At 53.9% G+C, this 18,734-nt stretch overlaps 1 protein-coding gene and 2 long non-coding RNA genes across 3 annotated transcripts; 2 read left to right on the plus strand and 1 right to left on the minus strand.

Moving 5' to 3' along the window:
• The first annotated feature begins 253 nt into the window (after positions 1–253).
• On the plus strand, positions 254–3,161 carry LOC147646897 (serine/threonine-protein kinase pim-1-like). The gene is made up of 7 exons (XM_086872720.1): positions 254–369; positions 475–850; positions 955–1,005; positions 1,210–1,576; positions 2,191–2,367; positions 2,602–2,755; positions 2,993–3,161. The coding sequence occupies exons 1-6, from the start codon at positions 254–256 to the stop codon at positions 2,706–2,708; spliced, it is 1,194 nt and encodes a 397-aa protein (XP_086728846.1). The 3' UTR covers positions 2,709–2,755; positions 2,993–3,161.
• A 340-nt stretch (positions 3,162–3,501) lies between these two features.
• LOC111942582 (uncharacterized) lies at positions 3,502–4,659 on the plus strand. The gene is made up of 3 exons (XR_002870602.2): positions 3,502–3,661; positions 3,842–3,932; positions 4,372–4,659. It is a non-coding gene; the product is annotated as an uncharacterized LOC111942582 (long non-coding RNA).
• Positions 4,660–15,822: 11,163 nt separating this feature from the next.
• On the minus strand, positions 15,823–18,354 carry LOC147646898 (uncharacterized). Its single transcript, XR_015281771.1, has 2 exons — positions 17,484–18,354; positions 15,823–17,193 (listed from the first exon to the last, which is right to left on the minus strand). It is a non-coding gene; the product is annotated as an uncharacterized LOC147646898 (long non-coding RNA).
• Positions 18,355–18,734: the final 380 nt, after the last annotated feature.

Raw genomic sequence — 18,734 nt, forward strand, 5'->3', positions numbered from 1 at the left:
TCGGGCCGGGGCCGAGCGGGCAACGGACAAACGGACACGGGGACAAACGGTCCCGGTGCTTCAGTTGCAGCGGCGGCAGCGGCAGCAGCAGCAGCAGCGGCGGCAACAGCAGCAGTGGAAGCAGCGAAAGCATCAAATTTATCACTTTTCTGTCTCTCCTCTCCCTTTCCCACTGTCCCACATTCCCTCCGGGTCTCCCTTTTCCTGCGTCCCCCTCTCTTCCAGGTTCCCTCTCCCCGTACCCGCCCGGGCCATGCCCCCGGCCCGCCCCCGGACCCGCCCACGGGCCCAGGCGGGGTTGCCCCGGCCCCGGTCCCGGCCCCGTCCCCGGCCGTCCCGCCGTGGTCTCGCCTCCGCCGGGCTCTGGCTGTGCTGGCGCTGGCGCTGCTGGGCGGGCATCATTGCCTGGGGCTGGGGCGGAATCGCTGCCCTTTGGCTCCGCCTTGCCCGATCCCGGCCACGGCCCCGACGCAGGCTCCGGCCCCGGCCCTGGCCCCGGCCCCGGCCCCGGCTCCTCCCGGGGCCCGCGGAGGACACAGGCGGCGGGGCCGCTGCCGCCGCCTCCGCTGCGGCTTCCCCGGCCCGAGCTCCGCCGCTCAGCAGCGCGGCCGCTGGCCCCGAGCCGCCGCTGCCGCGTTCCAATGAGGGAACGCCTGCGGATGCCCGGCCCGGGGAGCTCGGGGAGCGCTCGGGGGCCGTTCCTGTCCCCGGGCCGAGCGCTGATGGCCGCGACTCGCCCCCAGGGAAGGCGCAGGAGGCCCTGCAGCAGCGCTACGAGCTGGGCCCGCTGCTGGGGCGCGGCGGCTTCGGCAGCGTCTTCGCGGCCACGCGACTCTCGGACGGCGCCCCGGTGAGCGGTGGGCAGAGGAGGAGGAGGAGGAGGGGGCGGAGGAGATGGCGGGGGCGCGGCGGGGCGGGCAGCGAGCTCAAGCCTCTGCTGCTCCTTGCTCGCAGGTGGCCATCAAATGTGTGCCGCGGGATCGCGTCCGGCTCTGGGGCGAGCTGGTGAGTGTGCGGGGCCAGCGGCAGAAGCCGGGGCGTGCCGGGCAGGGATGAGCCGGGGCCCGGCGGGGTGGGAGCCGCCGAGAGCCCTGCGGGGAGAGCGGGCGTGGGGTGAGCGGGGTGTGCAGAGCATCCCGGGCTGGCTGAGGGGTCCCAGAGCCCTGGCCCGGCCTCAGCCCCACTGACAGCACCGTGCTCCTCCCGCAGCCCGACGGCACCCGTGCTCCCCTGGAGATTGTGCTGCTGGACAGGGTGTCCTCTGGCTGTGCTGCAGTCATTCAGCTGCTGGAGTGGCTTGAGCTCCCCGACAGCTTCGTGTTAGTGTTGGAGCGTCCACAGCGGTGCCAGGACCTCTCGCATTTGCTGGCGGAGCGGAGGTTCCTGCCAGAGGAGGAGGCGCGGGGGCTCTTTCGCCAGGTGCTGGAGGCCGTGCAGCACTGCAGCAGCTGCGGGGTCCTGCACAGGGACATAAAACCGGAGAACATCCTGCTCGACCTGGCCACTGGGCAGCTGAAATTGATCGACTTTGGCTGTGGCGCCTTCCTGCAAGACACAGCCTACACCCAGTTTGCAGGTGAGCCCTCGCAGGGGATGCTCCTGGCCATCTCATGGCCCAGCCTGGCTGTGGCACCGGGGATTCCCCGTGGTGCTGCCAGGATGGGATCAATGCTTGAGGCAAATTGATTTGGATGGGGGTGTGAGGGGGGGCCAGCTCCCAGCCCTGCCAAGAGCCTTCAGCACCCACTGTGCCCTGGGCTGGGGCTGGGACAGCCAGCCTGACAAAAACCCCCATGGGGGTAGAAGAGGGCAGGGGTCTGACCCCATGCCCCAGAGAGTTTAGTGAGTCAGTGAGGAAGGGCTTGATCTCCTCTGCTCCCCACGTTTGCCTTGGATTATTAACAATTTTTTGGAGGCCATGCAGGCAGGGTGGAGAGTGTGTTTTCTCTACCATGGGGTGGGTTTTTATTTGCTTGTCATGGTTGGGCCTCCCCAGTGCTTCTGCTGCCCTCTTGCAGCAGCAGTGGCTTCTTTTCCAACCCTGGGTTTGTAGCCAAGTGCCAGGTGCTGGCAAGAGGGCAGTGGGTCACCCCGTGTGCCGCTGGGGCAGCCCCCACATGCCCAGGGATGCTGGGGCCAGGCTCTGGGAGCAGCAGCATCCCCCTGATGATCTCCATCTGTGTTCCACAGGAACCCTGTCCTACAGCCCACCAGAGTGGATCCACCAGCAACGCTACCATGGCCAGGCAGCAACAATCTGGTCCCTGGGCCTCCTGCTCTACCAGCTGGTCATAGGGAAGCACCCATTCATGAGGGGCCAGCAGATCATCTGGGGGCGGATCTTGTTCCCACGACGGCTCTCCCAAGGTGAATCCTCATCTCTGGGCACAGGGGGAACACCGGGCTTGGGAGACAGCTGTGGGCTTATGAGCATCCTGCTCTGGCAGCTGCTGAGGAGGTGGCACATGTCCTGCTCTCCTACAAACAGGGAATCCATGGGGAAGTTGAGGCCCAGCTCTGGGCACACCCAGCATGGCCTGGGCACTGGAAGGGGGCGGCAACTTCTCCAACTGACTGGTGATTCCTGGTTTCTCTCTTCAGAATGCCAAGATATTATTAAGAGGTGTTTGTCCATGCAACCCTCGGACAGGCCATCCTTAGAAGACCTTTTCCGCGATCCTTGGATGCAGGCTGTTCATCTGCCCTAGGAGATGGGAGAGATCCACATGCACAGTTGGATCCAGGGGCCTGGCAGGTAACAGCTCCACACATTTCTTGGCAATCGGTGGCAAAGCAAACCAGGCTGTTTTTGTCGTGCCTGTAGCTCTGAGCAGGGGTCATCAGAAGGGAACACACAGCTCTTGGGCTGGAGCTGAGCTGGACACCTGGTGTGGCAAGCACTGGTGGCCACCATTCCCACTGCTTTTGCTTGTCTGCTTCACTGATGGCTGGGACCCTGGGCAGAGCACTGACAGCCTGGTCTGGCCCCTAGGCAAGGAGAAGGAGCCCCTGGAGAAGCTGTTACCAGCTGGGGCTGCTGCTGGAGACACCAAGGACAACCTCAAGGATGGCAATCTCTTCCTCCAGCTGGCCAGCTGAAGGTGATAGATTTCAATTCTGGCATGTCTTCTTCAAAGACTTGCTCCACGCCCAATTTGCAGGTGAGTCCACAGCCAGGGGATGCTCCCAGATCTGGGCATGGCACAGCCTGGCCAGGCACCAAAGGTTCCCCCCTTGGCTGGGGTGGATGCAAGCAATTCTTCAGTTGGCTGCCAAGCTGCTTTTTGTCTCTGGACAGCTGCTGAGGGGCTGGGTCTGCCGTGGCTGGCTGCAGGCTGGGCACATGGCCTGCCCTCCTGCTCTGCTCCCAAAGGCAGCAGTGATGGGCAGCTTTGGGCCCAGCTCTGAGCACGGCCAGCATGGCCTGGGCACCGCGGGTGGCTGGGACAAGGGGACAGGAGCCTTCAGCTGACGGGCGGTTTTTGGTTTCTCTCCTTGCAGCCGGGCTCTGCGGATGCTGAGGCTGCTCTGGGCTCTGCCATGGCTCTGCTGGCCGCAGCCCCAGGCACAGCTGGGCTCACCCTGCCCTCCCATTGCTCTGACAGCTTTGCATCACACGAGCCCGTTCCCAGCACACCGCCTGAGCTTTCTGCTTTTGCAGGTGAGTGAGACTCTCCTGCAGGCCAAGAGATTGCAGTTAGGGACACACATATAATTGGCAAGGACCCAAACTCTCCACAGTCCCAGCTGAATGCCTGCATCTGCACAGGATGTTTTCTGTGTCCCACTCTTCCTTTCTTTTTGGCTGCAATTGTGCAATTGCACTTTCTTCCTCCTCTAGAAGTGCCACTGCTGTGTTCCTGAGGCAGTGCAGTCTGGAGCTGATGGATGAAGAATCGCCCCTCTGCACTTCCAAACCAGAGCAAAAAGCTGTAAGTGGGACTTTGCATCTTTAAGAAACCCCTGAATGTTTGAAAGGGAATGTGCAGCTCATTCACAGGGTGAGAAGGAAGGGCACCTTCTAAAGGATTTGGGGTTTCACAGAGTTTAGATTCCCAGTGCTGCTTGGAGCTGGCAAAGCGCAAAGCACTTTCTTCTTGCTTCACTCCAATTTCACCACAATTTAAAATAACAATGTTGGAATCCAACCCCAAAAACTTTTTCAAAAAGGTTCCTGAGGCCGGTAAGATGCATCATGCCATCAGCACATTTACAAAGTAGATAAGTGAGTTTTATGTTTCAAAAGACCAATTACTCCTTAATTCAAAGTTACAGAAGATTTTTCACTGCACGCTCGGGTTCTGTTTTTATCTTTCACATTTTATAGAAGTTTTTTCCTTTTATTTTTCTGCATTTTTCCCCTTAAAACAGAAATCATGCTATGAAAAAGAAGTGTCCTTTGCTCCTGGTTCCTGTGTGGAGCAGCTCCCTTCCCGCTGGCTGAGCTGCTCAGGCAGAGCCCAGCAGCTCCTGGCCCTGCAGGGCTGAGGCTTTTCCCCGTTGCTGGGCACAGACTGATGGAGCAGCACTGCTGAACACAGGGACATGCAGAGGGAGCAGAGCAGCTGCCTTTGCCCACCTGAAGCTCCAAGGCCAAACTCTGAGCAGGCACGGCTGGAAGAGACTCGCAGGCTCCCTGTTGGCTCTGCTGCCCCACTTGTGCCCGGCCCAGCTCTGCGTGAGGCACAGGGAGAACAAGGGGCAGCTCCCTCCCAGCCCCAGCCCAGGGACCCCTCCAGCCCCTGGCCTTGGGGCACTGTCAGCACCTGCTGCTCCAGCCATGGCTTGTGCTGGCACTGACAGCAACAACCAAACTGGGGCTGGTCCCGAGGGAGCAGCAGCAGTGCCTGGATCTGATCACTCAGTGTGGGGCAGTGCTGGAAATATGATCGCAGAAGTGGCAGCAGCACCAGCAGCAGCAGCAGCAGCACCAGCAGCACCAGCGCCAGCAGCACCAGTAGCAGCAGTAGCATCAGTGGCAGTACCAGCACCAGCAGCACCAGGAGCACCAGCACCACCAGCATCACCACTAGCAGCAGCACCAGGGACAGGACCAGCACTAGCTTCACCAGCAGTGCCAGCAGCAGCACCACCACCACCAGCACAAGCAGCAGCAGCACCAGCACCAGAAGCAGGACCAGCTCCAGCAGCAGCACCAGGGGCAGGATCAGCACCAGCAGCACCAGCAGCAGCACCAGCAGCAGCAGCAGCAGCAACAGCAGCACCAATAGAACCAGCAGTACCAGCAGAACCAGCACCACCAGCAGCAGCAGCAGCAGCACCAACAGCATCACCACCAGCACCAGCAGCAGCAGCACCAACAGCATCACCAGCAGCAGCACCAGCACCAGCACCAACACCAGCACCGCCCGCACCAGCTGCACCACCAGTACCAGCAGTAGCAACAGTGGCAGCATCAGCAGCAGCAGCAGCAGCAGCAGCAGCAGCAGCAGCAGAACCACCAGGGACAGGACCAGCACCAGCATAAACCAGCAGCAGCAGCAGCATCACCACCAGCAGCATCAGTGGCAGCACCAGCAGCAGAAGCACCAGCAGTACCAGCAGTAGCAGCAGCAGCAGTGCCAGCAGCAGCACCAGCTGCACCAGCAGGAGCACCAGCACCAGCACCACCACCACCACCACCAGCAGGACCAGCAGCACCAGCACCAGCAGCAGGACCAGCAGTGCCAGCAGCACCATCACCAACAGCAGCTGCAGAAGCAGTGTCAGCAGCAGCGTCAGCAGCACCTGCACCAGTACCAGCAGCACCAGCACCAGTACCAGCAGAACCAGCACCAGCACCACCACCAGTGCCAGCAGCACCAGCAGCACCAGCAGCACCAGCACCAGCAGTAGCACCAGGGGCTGGACCAGCAGCACCAGCACCAGCAGAAGCACCAGCACCAGCATCACCAGCACCAGCTGCAGCACCAGCACCAGCAGTGCCAGCAGTATTAGCACCAGCACCAGCACCAGCAGCACCAGCAGCATCAGCAGCAGCGCCAGCAGCACCAGCAACAGCACCACCAGCAGCACCAGCAACAGCACCACCAGCAGCAGCAGCAGCACCAGGGACAGGACCAGCACTAGCTTCACCAGCAGTGCCAGCAGCAGCACCACCACCAGCACGACCAGCAGCAGCACCAGCACCAGAAGCAGGACCAGCACCAGCAGCAGCAGCACCAGCAACAGCACCGGGGGCAGGATCAGCACCAGCAGCACGAGCAGCAGCAACAGCAGCAGCAGCACCAGCAGTGCCAGCAGCAACACCAGCACCAGCAGCACCAGCAGTGCCAGCAGCACCAGGACCACCACCAGTACCAGCAGCAGCACCAGCAGTGCCAGCACCAGCAGTACCAACAACATCACATGGAGCTGACTTTCAGTGCAGCCTCTGCCATGCTTCCCTCCCTGTGCAGCGCTGTCACAGCAGCCTGAGGCACCTGGGAGCCCTCAGTGCCGGCAGGGACTTGAAATGGCAGCCCTGGGCTCCTGCATGTTGCACCAGGAACAGAGCTGGGGACTCCCTCTCCATGTGGAGCTTCCAGATGGAAAAGGCTGCTGTGACCTGGCAGCTCCAAGGGCACAGAAAGGAAGGACTCGACCCCTTGATCTGTGCCAATCCCACAGTTCTGGGCAGCAGCCACCGAGCCCTGGGGGAGCAGAGGGCACAGCAAGAGGGACAAAAGCAGTCAAGGTCAGAGACTGGGAAGAGCCAGACCTGGGAGCAGGAACAGCTGCTTCATTGAACTCCTGGAGGAAGCTCTTGGCTGGTTCAAAGCCCTGAAAGGTGTGAAGGGCAGAGAAGAGGCCACACCTAACAATGCTCCTGTTTTCACACCTCCCTTCTCTGTGTCCCAGAAGGAATTGGATGAACTGTATTCTTCTCTCTGAGTCGTCTCGTTCAGCGTGAGCAGCTCAGCACCAGGAGCTGAAGGAGCTGAAGCCTCAGGCCACAAGAGCTGAGCAAGAGGGAGCTTTAGGGCCAAAGTAATGCTGCTAAGTGTCCTGGGGTCCTAAGTAATGGACCTAGCTGAATGCAGCAGATAGAATCCTGCAATTATAGAATCCATTTTGCTGGAAAAGGCCTCTGAGCTCATCCAGTCCAGCCAGTCACCCAGCAGTGTCAAGCCCAGCACTAAACCTCGTCCCTGAAGTGCCAAGGTCTGAACAACAGGCCCTGAGTGAGGCCTGAACAACAGGCCCTGAGCCAAAGGTGACCTCTGGATGAACCTTCCAACCAGAGGTTATCTGTCTGTCTGCTCATTACTGAAATATGCATGGTCATTAGCACTGTGGTAGATGGATCCACTCATCAATGAAACATGGATTGACCTTTCTGTGTTTAGAAGCCAGACAAGGCCATTCAATCCGACATCTGGCCTTTTTTGGGGTGTATGGACAGAGTCAACTCCCTTGGTTCCTCCTTGAGGCCTGGCCAGGCTTTGGTAGGGACCCAAGAGGAGGATGAAACCAGATGTTCCCACAGCAGAAGTGCTGTCAGTTTATTCAGCACTATCAAAGCTGGGCCCTCTCTCACAGCTGGGGTTGAGCCTCACCTGTGGCTGGAGGCACCTGCAGGATTTCCCAGTGTCCGGGAGTGGCTCTCCAGTCCTTGGCTGTGACAGCTTCCCCAGCTGATGGGTGGATCTGGGGATGGCAAAGTCTGATGGGAACTGGATCTTTGTTAATGCCTGCGGGCAATCTTTGGCAGTGATGATTGGGTGCATTGCTGAGCTGCTCCTTTTGTGATCCTTTGCTGCTTGGAGCTGCAGTAAGTGACACTGATTCCTTCAGGTGGTGTTGGTGCCTTTGGTGCTGACCCTGCCCACTGGTGAAACCAAATTGGCAAAGTCTGGCCAGATCACAACAAAATATCACTTTTTATATGTAAATGTAAGGAATCTGTCCCATCTGAAATTCCCAGAAGGGAAGCCCTCCCCAGAGTTCACTGGCTCTGAAGTGGGGCTGAGGTGGGAGCACCGTGCGAGCAGTGGAGCAGTCGGTTAAAAGAGGCTGAACCGCAGGATGTCTTAAAATGCATCCAAATATTGCATATGGAAAAAGGAAAAGAACTTGTGGGTTTGGGAAGACAAGGATGGATTTTGTTAACAGCACCAACAGAAGGAACAGTTGTTTTTGGAATGCTCCCACATGAAGATACAGAAAAAGGTTTTAGTCTTGAGCTCAGGTTTGTTAGTCCAAGTAAAATAATAACAATAACAATAACAACAAAATAATATATATTTATATATATAACTAAAAATCAATAATGTGAAATAATGTCAACAGTACTGATTTGTGAGCTTTGGCTGCTCACTGTAACACTAAACACCCTACAAAAAAGAACTGGCAAAGACTGAAATGTCAGTGGTAAACTTTGTGAATTTTATACAAGGAATAAAGGAAAAAGGGATGAAATTGGCTGTTTTTATAGGGTTTGGTGATGCTGTGATACAGAATGCTTTGTCTGTTCCTGTGAAAAGCACAGTGATTAAGACTGCTGGGTTTTTCATGTACCAGACTCTCTACAAGCTGCAGGACTGGTTGAACAGGTGAAGGAGTTGTTAAAAGAGCAGTTGATAAAATGAGGAGATGGGAACCTGTCCTGGTGGAGAACCCATCTCCCAGATGTGTTCCATGCCCTTAACAATGGGCCCACTGGGGAAATGGAAACCCCTGGGTGTGCAGGGCTGCACCCAATTTGCAAACACAACCATGGACAGCTGGAAATTGGGATCCTCTCCCCTTTGGCTGGAGAAGTGCCAGGTCCCAGTCCTTGATGGGCACCCAGGCTTCTAGTTGGAATTGGTATGGAAGTCCCTCAGTGTCACATCAGCCTTCACATGGAGCCCCGTGCATCAGAGCATTTTCCAAAGGGGTCGTTGGGGCAAACAGGGAGATTTGCTCTGGCAGCATTTGTAAAACAATATCCCATAACATCAGCTTGTTGTGTCAGAGAACGCTTGGCTGCAGGGACATATTCCCATTCTTCATGCCCAGGTTTCAGGATTCAACCAGTGTTGTCTTTCCCCAGAGCTGTTCCTTCAGCTGCCTCTGGAGGGCCATTTGGCCTCTGGACCCACACTCTGGCTCCATTATTAGGACTGCTGGATCCAAACTCTTGATCTCCATGAACAGAGGTGATTTGAGGTAGATGTCCTTCTTTCACAATTGTTTTCAAAACTGCAATATTAATAACTGTACTACCCTGCCATGGGGTTGGAAAACTAAATCTTGTTCATTATTGTTTAACAGACTTAATTTAATTTCTCCTTGATAATCTGCATCAATTCCTCCTCCCATGACATCAACACTTTGCAAGGCCAAGCTCAAGTGAGCAGTTACCAAAGCAAAGCGTCCTGGAGGAATCTGAATTCCTATTCTTGTATTATTAACTTTCATTTGCTTTGGCTTTTTCCTAATTAATTCCAGTGCATGAAGGTCCAGCCCTGCAGCCTCTGGGGTGGCCCTGTCAGGGGCCATCACACCCAGAACTGTTTCCCAGGCAGTCCAAGTCTCACTGTCCATGGTTGTGTTTGCAAATTGGGTGCAGCCCTGCACACCCAGGGGTTTCCATTTCCCCAGTGGGCCCATTGTTAAGGGCATGGAACACATCTGGGAGATGGGTTCTCCACCAGGACAGGTTCCCATCTCCTCATTTTATCAACTGCTCTTTTAACAACTCCTTCACCTGTTCAACCAATCCTGCAGCTTGTAGATAGTGTGGTACATGAAAAACCCAGCAGTCTTAATCAGTGTGCTTTTCACAGGAAGAGACAAAGCATTCGGCATCACAGCATCACCAAACCCTATAAAAACAGCCAATTTCACCCCTTCCTCCTTTATTCTGTGTATACAATTCACAAAAGTTTACCACTGACAATTGGGTCTTTGCCAGTCCTTTTTTGTAAGGTGTTTAGTGTTACAGTGAGCAGATAAAGCTCACAAATCAGTACTGTCAACATTATTTCACATTATCTATTTTTAATTATGTATATAAATGTATATTATTGTATTATATTATTATCATTATCATCATCATCATTATCATCATTATCATCATTATTTTAATCATTATCATCATTGTTCTTGTTGTTGTTGTTTCACTTGCAAAAACAAATCTGAGCTCAAGACTATAACCTTCTTCTGTCACTCCACATGGGAGTGTTCCAAAAACAATTGTTCCTTCTGTTGGTGCTTTTTCCTATCTGCTGTTAACAAAATCCATCCTACTCTTCCCGAACCCCCAAATTCTTTTCTTTTTTCCACATGCAAGTTTTGGATTCATTTTAAGGCTGATTTACTAAAATATGGATATGATCTGGTATCCAACTGAGACAGACAAAGACTCTTTAACTGTTTTATGGTTAAAAAGTGTATGTTTATTCACAGTGCTGGGCTGATGTGTCAGGTCACCCCTTAATACACACGGCCCCAAGCACAGGTGAATACAGGCTTTTTATTTACAGAAGTATTGAATACAAATACATATTCATGACCCAGTTCCCACCAACTTTTCACTTCCTATGCTACTTAGGAAAAAAAGCAATTAAGCATGCTCCTTGAAATGGGTCGGTGGTCTTTTTCTGAGGAGGGGTCACAGAAGGGAGGAAGGGATATGGCTCTTCCTCGTTCTGCCCTTTCAACCTTTTCAATGCAAAGTGACAAATGGACCCTTGGCTGGGCTCCTTGTTTCATATCTTCAATGAGTTTCTGATTTGCAACTGTCTTATGTTCTTGAAGTTCTTTACCAGATACTTTATGTCTCACTCTAAGCCCAACTGAACAAGCATAACGTTGACAATTAGTTATTAGCCAATGCTTTACCTCTATTTTAGCAAGGCCTCTCTATCTACCTTTAATTTTAGCAAGGCCCATCTATTTATTTTAATTCGAGTTTGTCACTCTGAAAACTCAGCTTCTGAGTTTGCTAACATAGTTTTCTAAGTGCTTTCCCAGGACAGTAACTGTAAACATAGATATGTGTACATTCTTTCTGTTACACGTCTTGTGATGGGCATCTCTCATGGCCAGTGCAGTGAGAAAGTGTTATCCTGACCATCCAATCCCTGGCCATGGTCAGAAGCCTATAAATCCTGGGAGGAAAAATAAACTCTCTCTTCTTTTCACCACACCTCAACCTGTGTCCGTGTGATCTATTCATCTTCAGCGGCAACAGACAGATGGTATTCCATTTTTAATCCTGTGGGACAAACTGCATTACAGTTCAATTCCACCTGTCCAATCTGTACACATAAACCTTTTGAGAAAGTCTGGGGCTGCAATTGGATCCAGCTGCTTCCAGTCTCTTTGCTTAGAAGGGATTTGTAAGTCTAGGCATTCTGGAGGGGTTTGAGGATCCACGGTGGCTGTTGAGTGTCATTTCTCCACTTCATGACTCAGCAGGAGTTTCTCCAATAAAGAAATAAAGCTTTTGCCAGAAGCTCCCACTCTGCCCATTACAGGAAGCCCTGGGACTGTCTGTGACATCCCGGCTCTTTGGCAGCCTGGGGACTCCTGGGATGTCACCGTGGAGCCTACATGAGTGCCTGTGACAGAGCGGTGCCTTTGCAGCCCAAGGTCCCCTGGAATTACTGTGACTGTGTCTGACCACATGGCTCTTCAGCATCCCCAGAAAGCCCTGGGAGGTCTCTCTGTAGCCCCTGTCTGTGCCTGTGACATTGCAGCTCTTGAACAGCCTGGAGACTCTGGGAATGGCCCCATGGATCCCCTCTGAGGGTCTGTAACAAATCTGATCCTTGGTAGGCAGCCATCACCAGGACCTGTTGCTCTGGTCTCTTTCCATGGCTACCATTACAGCCCCCTGTTACTATGATTTATTTCTATGGCAACCATCACTGTCCCCTCTAACTATGGTCTGTTTCCATGGAAATGACCACTGCCTCCTGTTGCTATGGTCTGTTTCCATGGCAACCATCACAGTCCCCTGTTGCTATGGTCAGTCCCTTGGCAGCTCTGTGAAGACCCCCTGCCTCAGTTGTTGCCGTGGACACCAGCTCAGGCCTGGAGCCAGAGCCCATTGCCATGGCAACCATTTGCAGTCCCATCCCCAGGCTCATGGGATCCCAGAGCCACAGAATTGGCTGAGTTGGGAGGGACCCATGGGGATCCTCCAGTCCAACTGCTGGCCCTGCACAGGACACCCCAACAATCCCAGCCTGGGCCTGGCAGCACTGGCCAAACGCTGCTGGAGCTCAGACAGCCCTGGAGCTGGGAGCCCTCCCTGAGGAGCCTGTTCAGTGCCCCAGCAGCCTCGGGGAAAAACCTTTTCCTCACATCCAGCCTAAACCTGCCTGCCTCAGCTCCAGCTGCTCCCTCCACTCCTGTCCCTGGGCACCAGAGGGAAGAGGGCTTCAGGAATGGGATTCCCCAATTTCCTGCTCCCCTAAAACCACGCTGCCACTCACTTCCCTCCTGCCTGCCATGGAAAGCACAAAAGGCAAAGATCCCAGGTTGGGATAAGAACAATTTGCTGGGAACAGCAACGAGATAAGGAACAAACAGGAACAGAAACAATTTTGGTAACAGGAGGGATAAGACAAACTATTTACAGGGAAAACTACAACACCAGCAACTGGCTCTTCCTGGCCACGTATTTTCTCATGCCTGGAAGAGAGAGAGCGAGTCCTTTTCCTGCCCCTGGCAATGATCTGAGATGGGATTGAATCTAATGACAGGGCCATGGTCAGACCCTGACATTCCACAATGCAAAATCATGATATTGCCATGGGCAGGAAGAGGTACAGGTGTGGATCACAGGGAACATGGATCACCAGGTGTCTTGCCAACATGGGTCCTTCAAGGGGGGATGAAGCTGGAGCAGTGCACAAAGCTGTTCCTGCACTTGGGGCATTTGCAGGGCTTCCCTTAGTGGTGCCTCCATTGGGGTTTGGTCAAGTGAGAGCTGTCTGAGAAGCTCTTCCCACACTCAGGACACACGTAGGGCCTCTCCCCTGTGTGGATCATCTGGTGGATGCTCATTTGGGACCTCCAGCTGAAGCTGTTCCCACATTCCCCACACTTGTAGGGCCTCTCCCCAGTGTGGATGTGCCGGTGGGTGATGAGGGTGGATTTGTCCTTGAAGCCCTTCCCTCAGTCGGGGCAGCGGAAGGGCCCCTCCTCTGTGTGAATCCATTGGTGCTGGAGGAGATCTGAGCCACTTTGGAACCTCTTCCCACACTGGGGACACTCGTAGGGCCTCTCCCCAGTGTGGATGCGCTGGTGGATGATGAGATTGGATTTGCAGCTGAAGCCCTTCCCATATTCCCTACACTCATAGGGAATTCCCCAGTGTGGATCATCTGGTGGCAAATCAGGCTCTTGCTGTGGCTGAAGTTCTTCCCACACTCCAAGCACTTGTAGGGCTTCTCCCCATTGTGAAGCTGCTCATGGGCCACCAGCTCAGAGCCCTGGCTGGGTCTCTGGCTGCCATCCTGTCAGAGGGTGGATCTTTCCTCCTCAGAGGAAAAGGGGTTTGGAGCCCCTCCTCTTGCAGGATCTCCAGGGATTTTCCTCCTTATTGGATTCTTGCACTCTGGAGCCACTCAAAACAGCCTCGTCTATGAGGTTCTGCTGTGGGGATTTGTCCTTTCTGGTCTCCATCCTCAGCTCCACGTCTGGGGGAGGAAGTACAAGGAGAGGATGGGATTTGCCTCCATGCCAGAGGGAAGGAGAAGGAGATCTCCCCTGTGCGTCCCCAGCAGGACGGCATCAGCAGCGGGGTTTTCCTGCAGCTGGGGGCCATGCTGGGCTGGGAGATGGAGCAGGAGAGAGGGGGAAAGGGGCACTGACTTCCTCCTCACCTGCCTGGGTGTCTTGGGGCATCTTCCTCTTACTCACAGCCTCCTCCTCAATCTGGACAAAGTTTGGGAATCAAAAATCCTGGTTTGTGAGAAAACAAGGAATGAACACATTGAATGAGCCCAACAGGATATTTAGGAACAGCTCAAACCATCAGCAAATGCTGCCCTGCTCTGCGGGCTCAGGGCAGCAGAAGGAGCCCCAGGGCTGCCGACACAGCCGCAGCAGGAAGGGCACGGGGCCTTGCACAGAAGCTGGCACGGCCTCCTTGGGACACATCCTGTCTGGTGACCATCCTAAACCCACACAGGCTGTGACACAGACAAGGAACATGTGGGCCAGGGCACGAATGCTGCTCTGAGCCCTGGGGCCCAGCGAGCACTGAAATCAGCAGGTGTGGCAGAGTCCCCACTGAAGCAGACCTGCCACCCCCCGAGCCCTGGCACTGCTGGTGCCCTTCTTCTGCCCCAGAGACCTGTGCCCCTGAGGGGCTTCTGTGCCAGAGGGCAGCCAAAGCCCATGTGCATTGGGAGCTGGGCTCCTTCCTGCAGGGGCTGATGGCAGGAGCTCTTGGAGCAACTGCTGGCAACTCTGGGTATCTGTCAGATGATGTTGCTCCTTCCTGGAATGAATTTTTTCCATGGAAGGGATTGGCAGTAGCACCAGAACACCATCAATTTCTGAGTTTCCCAGGACAATTCAGTAGTACAGAGATACTGTTATGTTTCCTTCTGCTTTTCTGACTGTCTTTCTTGCATTCTGGGAAAATAAAAAAAGCAGCTTCGTCCTATCAATCCCATCCCATCCCATCCCATCCCATCCCATCCCATCCCATCCCATCCCATCCCATCCCATCCCATCCCATCCCATCCCAGGTGTTTTAAGGTTAAATTTGATAGTCGAGGTTGGACTTGAATTCCAAGATGGTTTATGTGGTCAAATGTTTGATTTGAAAGTCAAAAGTTGGATTTGAAGCTCGGGGGTTGGATTTGCTGGGCAGCACATGGAAACCATGGAATAACGGCATTCCAGGCATTGAGAATTTGGAATCCTCCTGCTCCCCTCACAGATTCCTGTGGAATAATGGCATTCTGGGTATCAAGAATTTAAAAAATTTCCAGCCCTCCTTCCCAATTCCCACCAAAAAGATAGAATTACAGAATTCTGGAAATTGAGAATTTGGAATCCTTTATATGCACTGTTAGATTCCCACCAAATTCCCATGGAATAACAGCATTCCAGGCGTCATGAATTAGAAATCTTCCTGTTCCCTTCCCAAATTCCCATGGAATAATGGCATTCCAGGCATCAGGATTTTTGACTCCTCCACCTCCCCGCTCAAATTCCCATGGAATAATGGCATTCTGGGTGTCAGGAATTAAGAATTCTCCAGCTTCCCTCCTGAAATTCCCATGGAATAACAGCATTATACACATTGGGAATTTGGAATCCTCCATTTCCACTCCCAAATTCCTATGGATTAACAGCATTCCAAGCTTCAGGAATTTCAAATCTTCCATCCCCCCTCCCAAATTCCCATAGAATAACGGCAATCCGAGCATCAGGAAATTTGAATCTTCCAGTTCCGTTTCCAAATTCCCACCCAATTCCTATGGAATAACGGCATTCCAAGTACTGGCCATTTGCAATCCTCCAGTTCTGCACCTACATTCTCTTGGAATGATGGCATTCTAGACATCAGGAATTTCAAATCCTTTATTTCCCCTCCCAAATTCCCACAAAATTCTCATGGAATAGCACCATTCCAAGAATTGGCAATTTGAGGTCCTCCAGCTCTCCTCCCAAATTCCTGTGTGTAACTTTTCTATAAATATCCTTTTTCTGTTTCTGTTTCTGCTGCATCTCTTCTGTATTTTTCTTTTTATTCTTGGATTTCTCAGCCTCCTTTGGACTGAATTCTTTTGGGATCCTCCCTCGTGGGGAGCCCTGCTTATCTCAGTTCTTATGATTTGAAGAAAACTCCCAAGCTCGTTAGAATCTTGTTTCTTGTGTTTATTAAAAGGTCATCACAAAACTTAACAGGTCTCTCCAGGCTGGCTACACAAGGTTAATCTTTGCAATCTGGTAGATTTCTTTCTTCTGATGGTACAAACAAGGCCTTGTGGCACACTTCGTGTCTGATGCACAAAATGACCCCGAAATACGCAGTTCTTTTATCTTTATACCTATTTTTACCCAATTAACAGTAGACACATATATTATTTTTCTTAATGACCCAATGACCCATCACCTCTGTGATGCACTGCGGCATTCTCTGTCCAATCACTTACTACTACCCAAAAACCTCTAGGAGAAGAAGATGAAGAAGAAAGAAGAAGGGACAAGAGACAACACCCTAAATCCTCCATCTTGTCTCTTGTTCTCTAAACTTACTTTTTCACCCAGTGATTTAAAAGAACTTTCTAATCTACACACTTACACTTTCAGCTTTTTCCATCTAAATTTAACATTTGTTTTCATGTATCACCATGAAAACATGCTCATGAATTTCATGTTATATGAAATTCAGTGTTTTTCTGGATCTTATAACTAAGTATCAGAAACAAGGGCACACACTCTGTATTCCAGACTTCAACACTGTGGAATAACAGCATTCCAGGTGTTGGGAATTTCAGATCCTCCAGCTCCCCTTCCTAATTTCTAGGGAATAACACATTCTGGGCGTTGGGAATTTCAAATCTTCCAGCTGCTGAACCAAATTTCAATGGAATAAAAGCATTCCGGGCATCAGGAATATGAAAAATGGCACAACTACTGCGAAAAAATGGTCATGTACATGACGGTATCAAAAACTACAGGTGGGAAGGAAAACTGGGAATGGCTCCAGCAGCTGTGGAATCTCTGCCAAGCTCAACATCGTGTCCAGACAACTCTACAAGTCCGGAAAGCACCAAGCACCATGGAAAAATCGAGGCACTCTGTCACACACTAGAAACAGTGTAACTGAATTTTTTGTTTAGTTTTTATATTTTCAAGAGATTTTTCCTTTATTTTCATATTTTTTATTTCTTTTTTCCCCTTATCTCTTTATCCCTCTATGTTTTTAATTTTCAAGTTTTTCAAAAACTTTTACACGAAAAGGACAGACTGGAAATAAATGGAAAATGCCTGCTGGATCAGGCGGCCACAGCAGACAGAGCCTCCCAGATCACGTCTCAGTGGAGCTCCAGCAGCACAGCCAGGCACAGCCCCATGGACGAGGCCGTGACCTCCATGCCCTGTGGAGCTGATCTCTCAGCCTCACGAACACGGACATTGGGGCACGGTCTCCTGCCCTGAGAAGGTCCAGGGTTTCACTGGCCAGGCTTCCCTCCTCAAGGCTGATGTCACCTGCCATGGCTTCAAGGGCTGGAAGAGAGAGCAACAGAGCCACGGTCAGATCCCAGACCTGCGGTGACCCAACGAGAGCCCCCTGCCAGGGCCATGCCAGCCGGCTCTTGCCATGGCCAGCAGGGAGCAGGGACCAAGGGGATCAGCCCGAAGCTGCTGGCCACGAATGCCCCACGTACCCCTGAAATCTCGGTGTGCTCTGCCCACGCCGCCCCTCATCCACACAGGGAGCAGAGCCCCCCGCAGCCGGGCCAGGGCTTGCAGCTCCCCCCGCCAGCCGCCGCTGTCAGCCCGCTGCCCTCACTCACCTTCGGAGATGAGCTGCAGCTCTGCCTGCTGCCCCCTCAGGAGCCGCCCGGCCATCCCTGGGAACACAGAGCCTGTCAGGGCCCCAGCGGCACAGCTCCCTGCCAGCGGCGCTGCCAGCCCTGGGGCCACACGCCCTCCTGGCCCGGCAGGGCTCAGCCCGGGCCCGTGCCGCATCCTGACTCAGCCCAAGGGCACGGCTGCCAGAGGCCGGCAGCAGCCCCGAGGGCAGCCAGGGCTCCAGGGCGCCGAGCCCGGATGCCGCTGCCGGGGCAGCAGCCGCGGCTGGGCCCGAGCTGCGGCGGGGCGGGGAGGGAGCCCGGGTTCCTGGCTCACCGATGAACCTGATGGCCGCCGCTCGCAGGGACTCCTGTGGGCTCTGCAGGTGACGGCAGGGCCCGGCGCAGGTGCTCGGCCGCTCGGCTCCTGTCCTGTGCCAGCTGCAGAGAGCGGCAGGAGGAAAGGGCTGGCGCGGGCTGTGCCCCTGGGCCGGGCGCTCCCTGCGGCCAGCCCCGGCCTCCCTCCCCAGTTTTGAGGCCCGGCCAGCCGCACACACTGGGCACCAGGGGCAGGGGGCTTCTCCAGCCTGAGGCTGGGGCTTGCAGGCCACCCGTACCAGGATGTCGCCCAACATCCACAGGTTCTCCTGTTCCAGCTTCTGGAGATCCCTCCTCTTCAGGAACTTGGCTGCACAATGCAGCGTTTCCAGGGAGGCCTGGAGAGCAGCAGAGACCCAAAGTTGGCCCCACAGCCCAGGGCACAGGAGCCACGTCCCTGTGCCAAGGCCTGGAGGAGGCTGCGGCCGGCAAGGCACCAGGGCAGGAGGCAGCCCAGCTCCCTCCCAGAGCAACACCAGCAGCCCACGAATCCTCACCTCTGCCACACGCTGGTTCTCATCATGGCAATAGAAGAACAGGGGCAGGAGGCTCTGGCGCACAGGCATCTCCAAAGGATTTCTTCCCCTTCCCAAAAAATCCACTGTAACTTGGAAGAGCCCTATAGAGAGCAGCTGCACATGGCTATTCTCCTGTAAGAAAGGAAGGGTAAATGATGTTAGCATTGTGTGCTCCAGGCTCAGGTTGGCACAGTCCTTAAAATCTACAGAGTACAAAGTGTCTGGGCAGCACTCAGTGCCTTTGGCTGAGGGCACAGAGCCTTACGTGGTCAAAGAGCGGCAGGAGCGCCTCAGCCAGCTGCAGGGCAATAGGGCTGGGTACCACAATGTATTTGTAGGTGAATATGAAGCTGAGTAT

The sequence above is a fragment of the Cyanistes caeruleus genome, unplaced genomic scaffold (genome assembly GCF_971803275.1).
Source record: "Cyanistes caeruleus unplaced genomic scaffold, bCyaCae1.hap1.1 HAP1_SCAFFOLD_76, whole genome shotgun sequence".
Lineage (NCBI taxonomy): Eukaryota > Metazoa > Chordata > Aves > Passeriformes > Paridae > Cyanistes > Cyanistes caeruleus.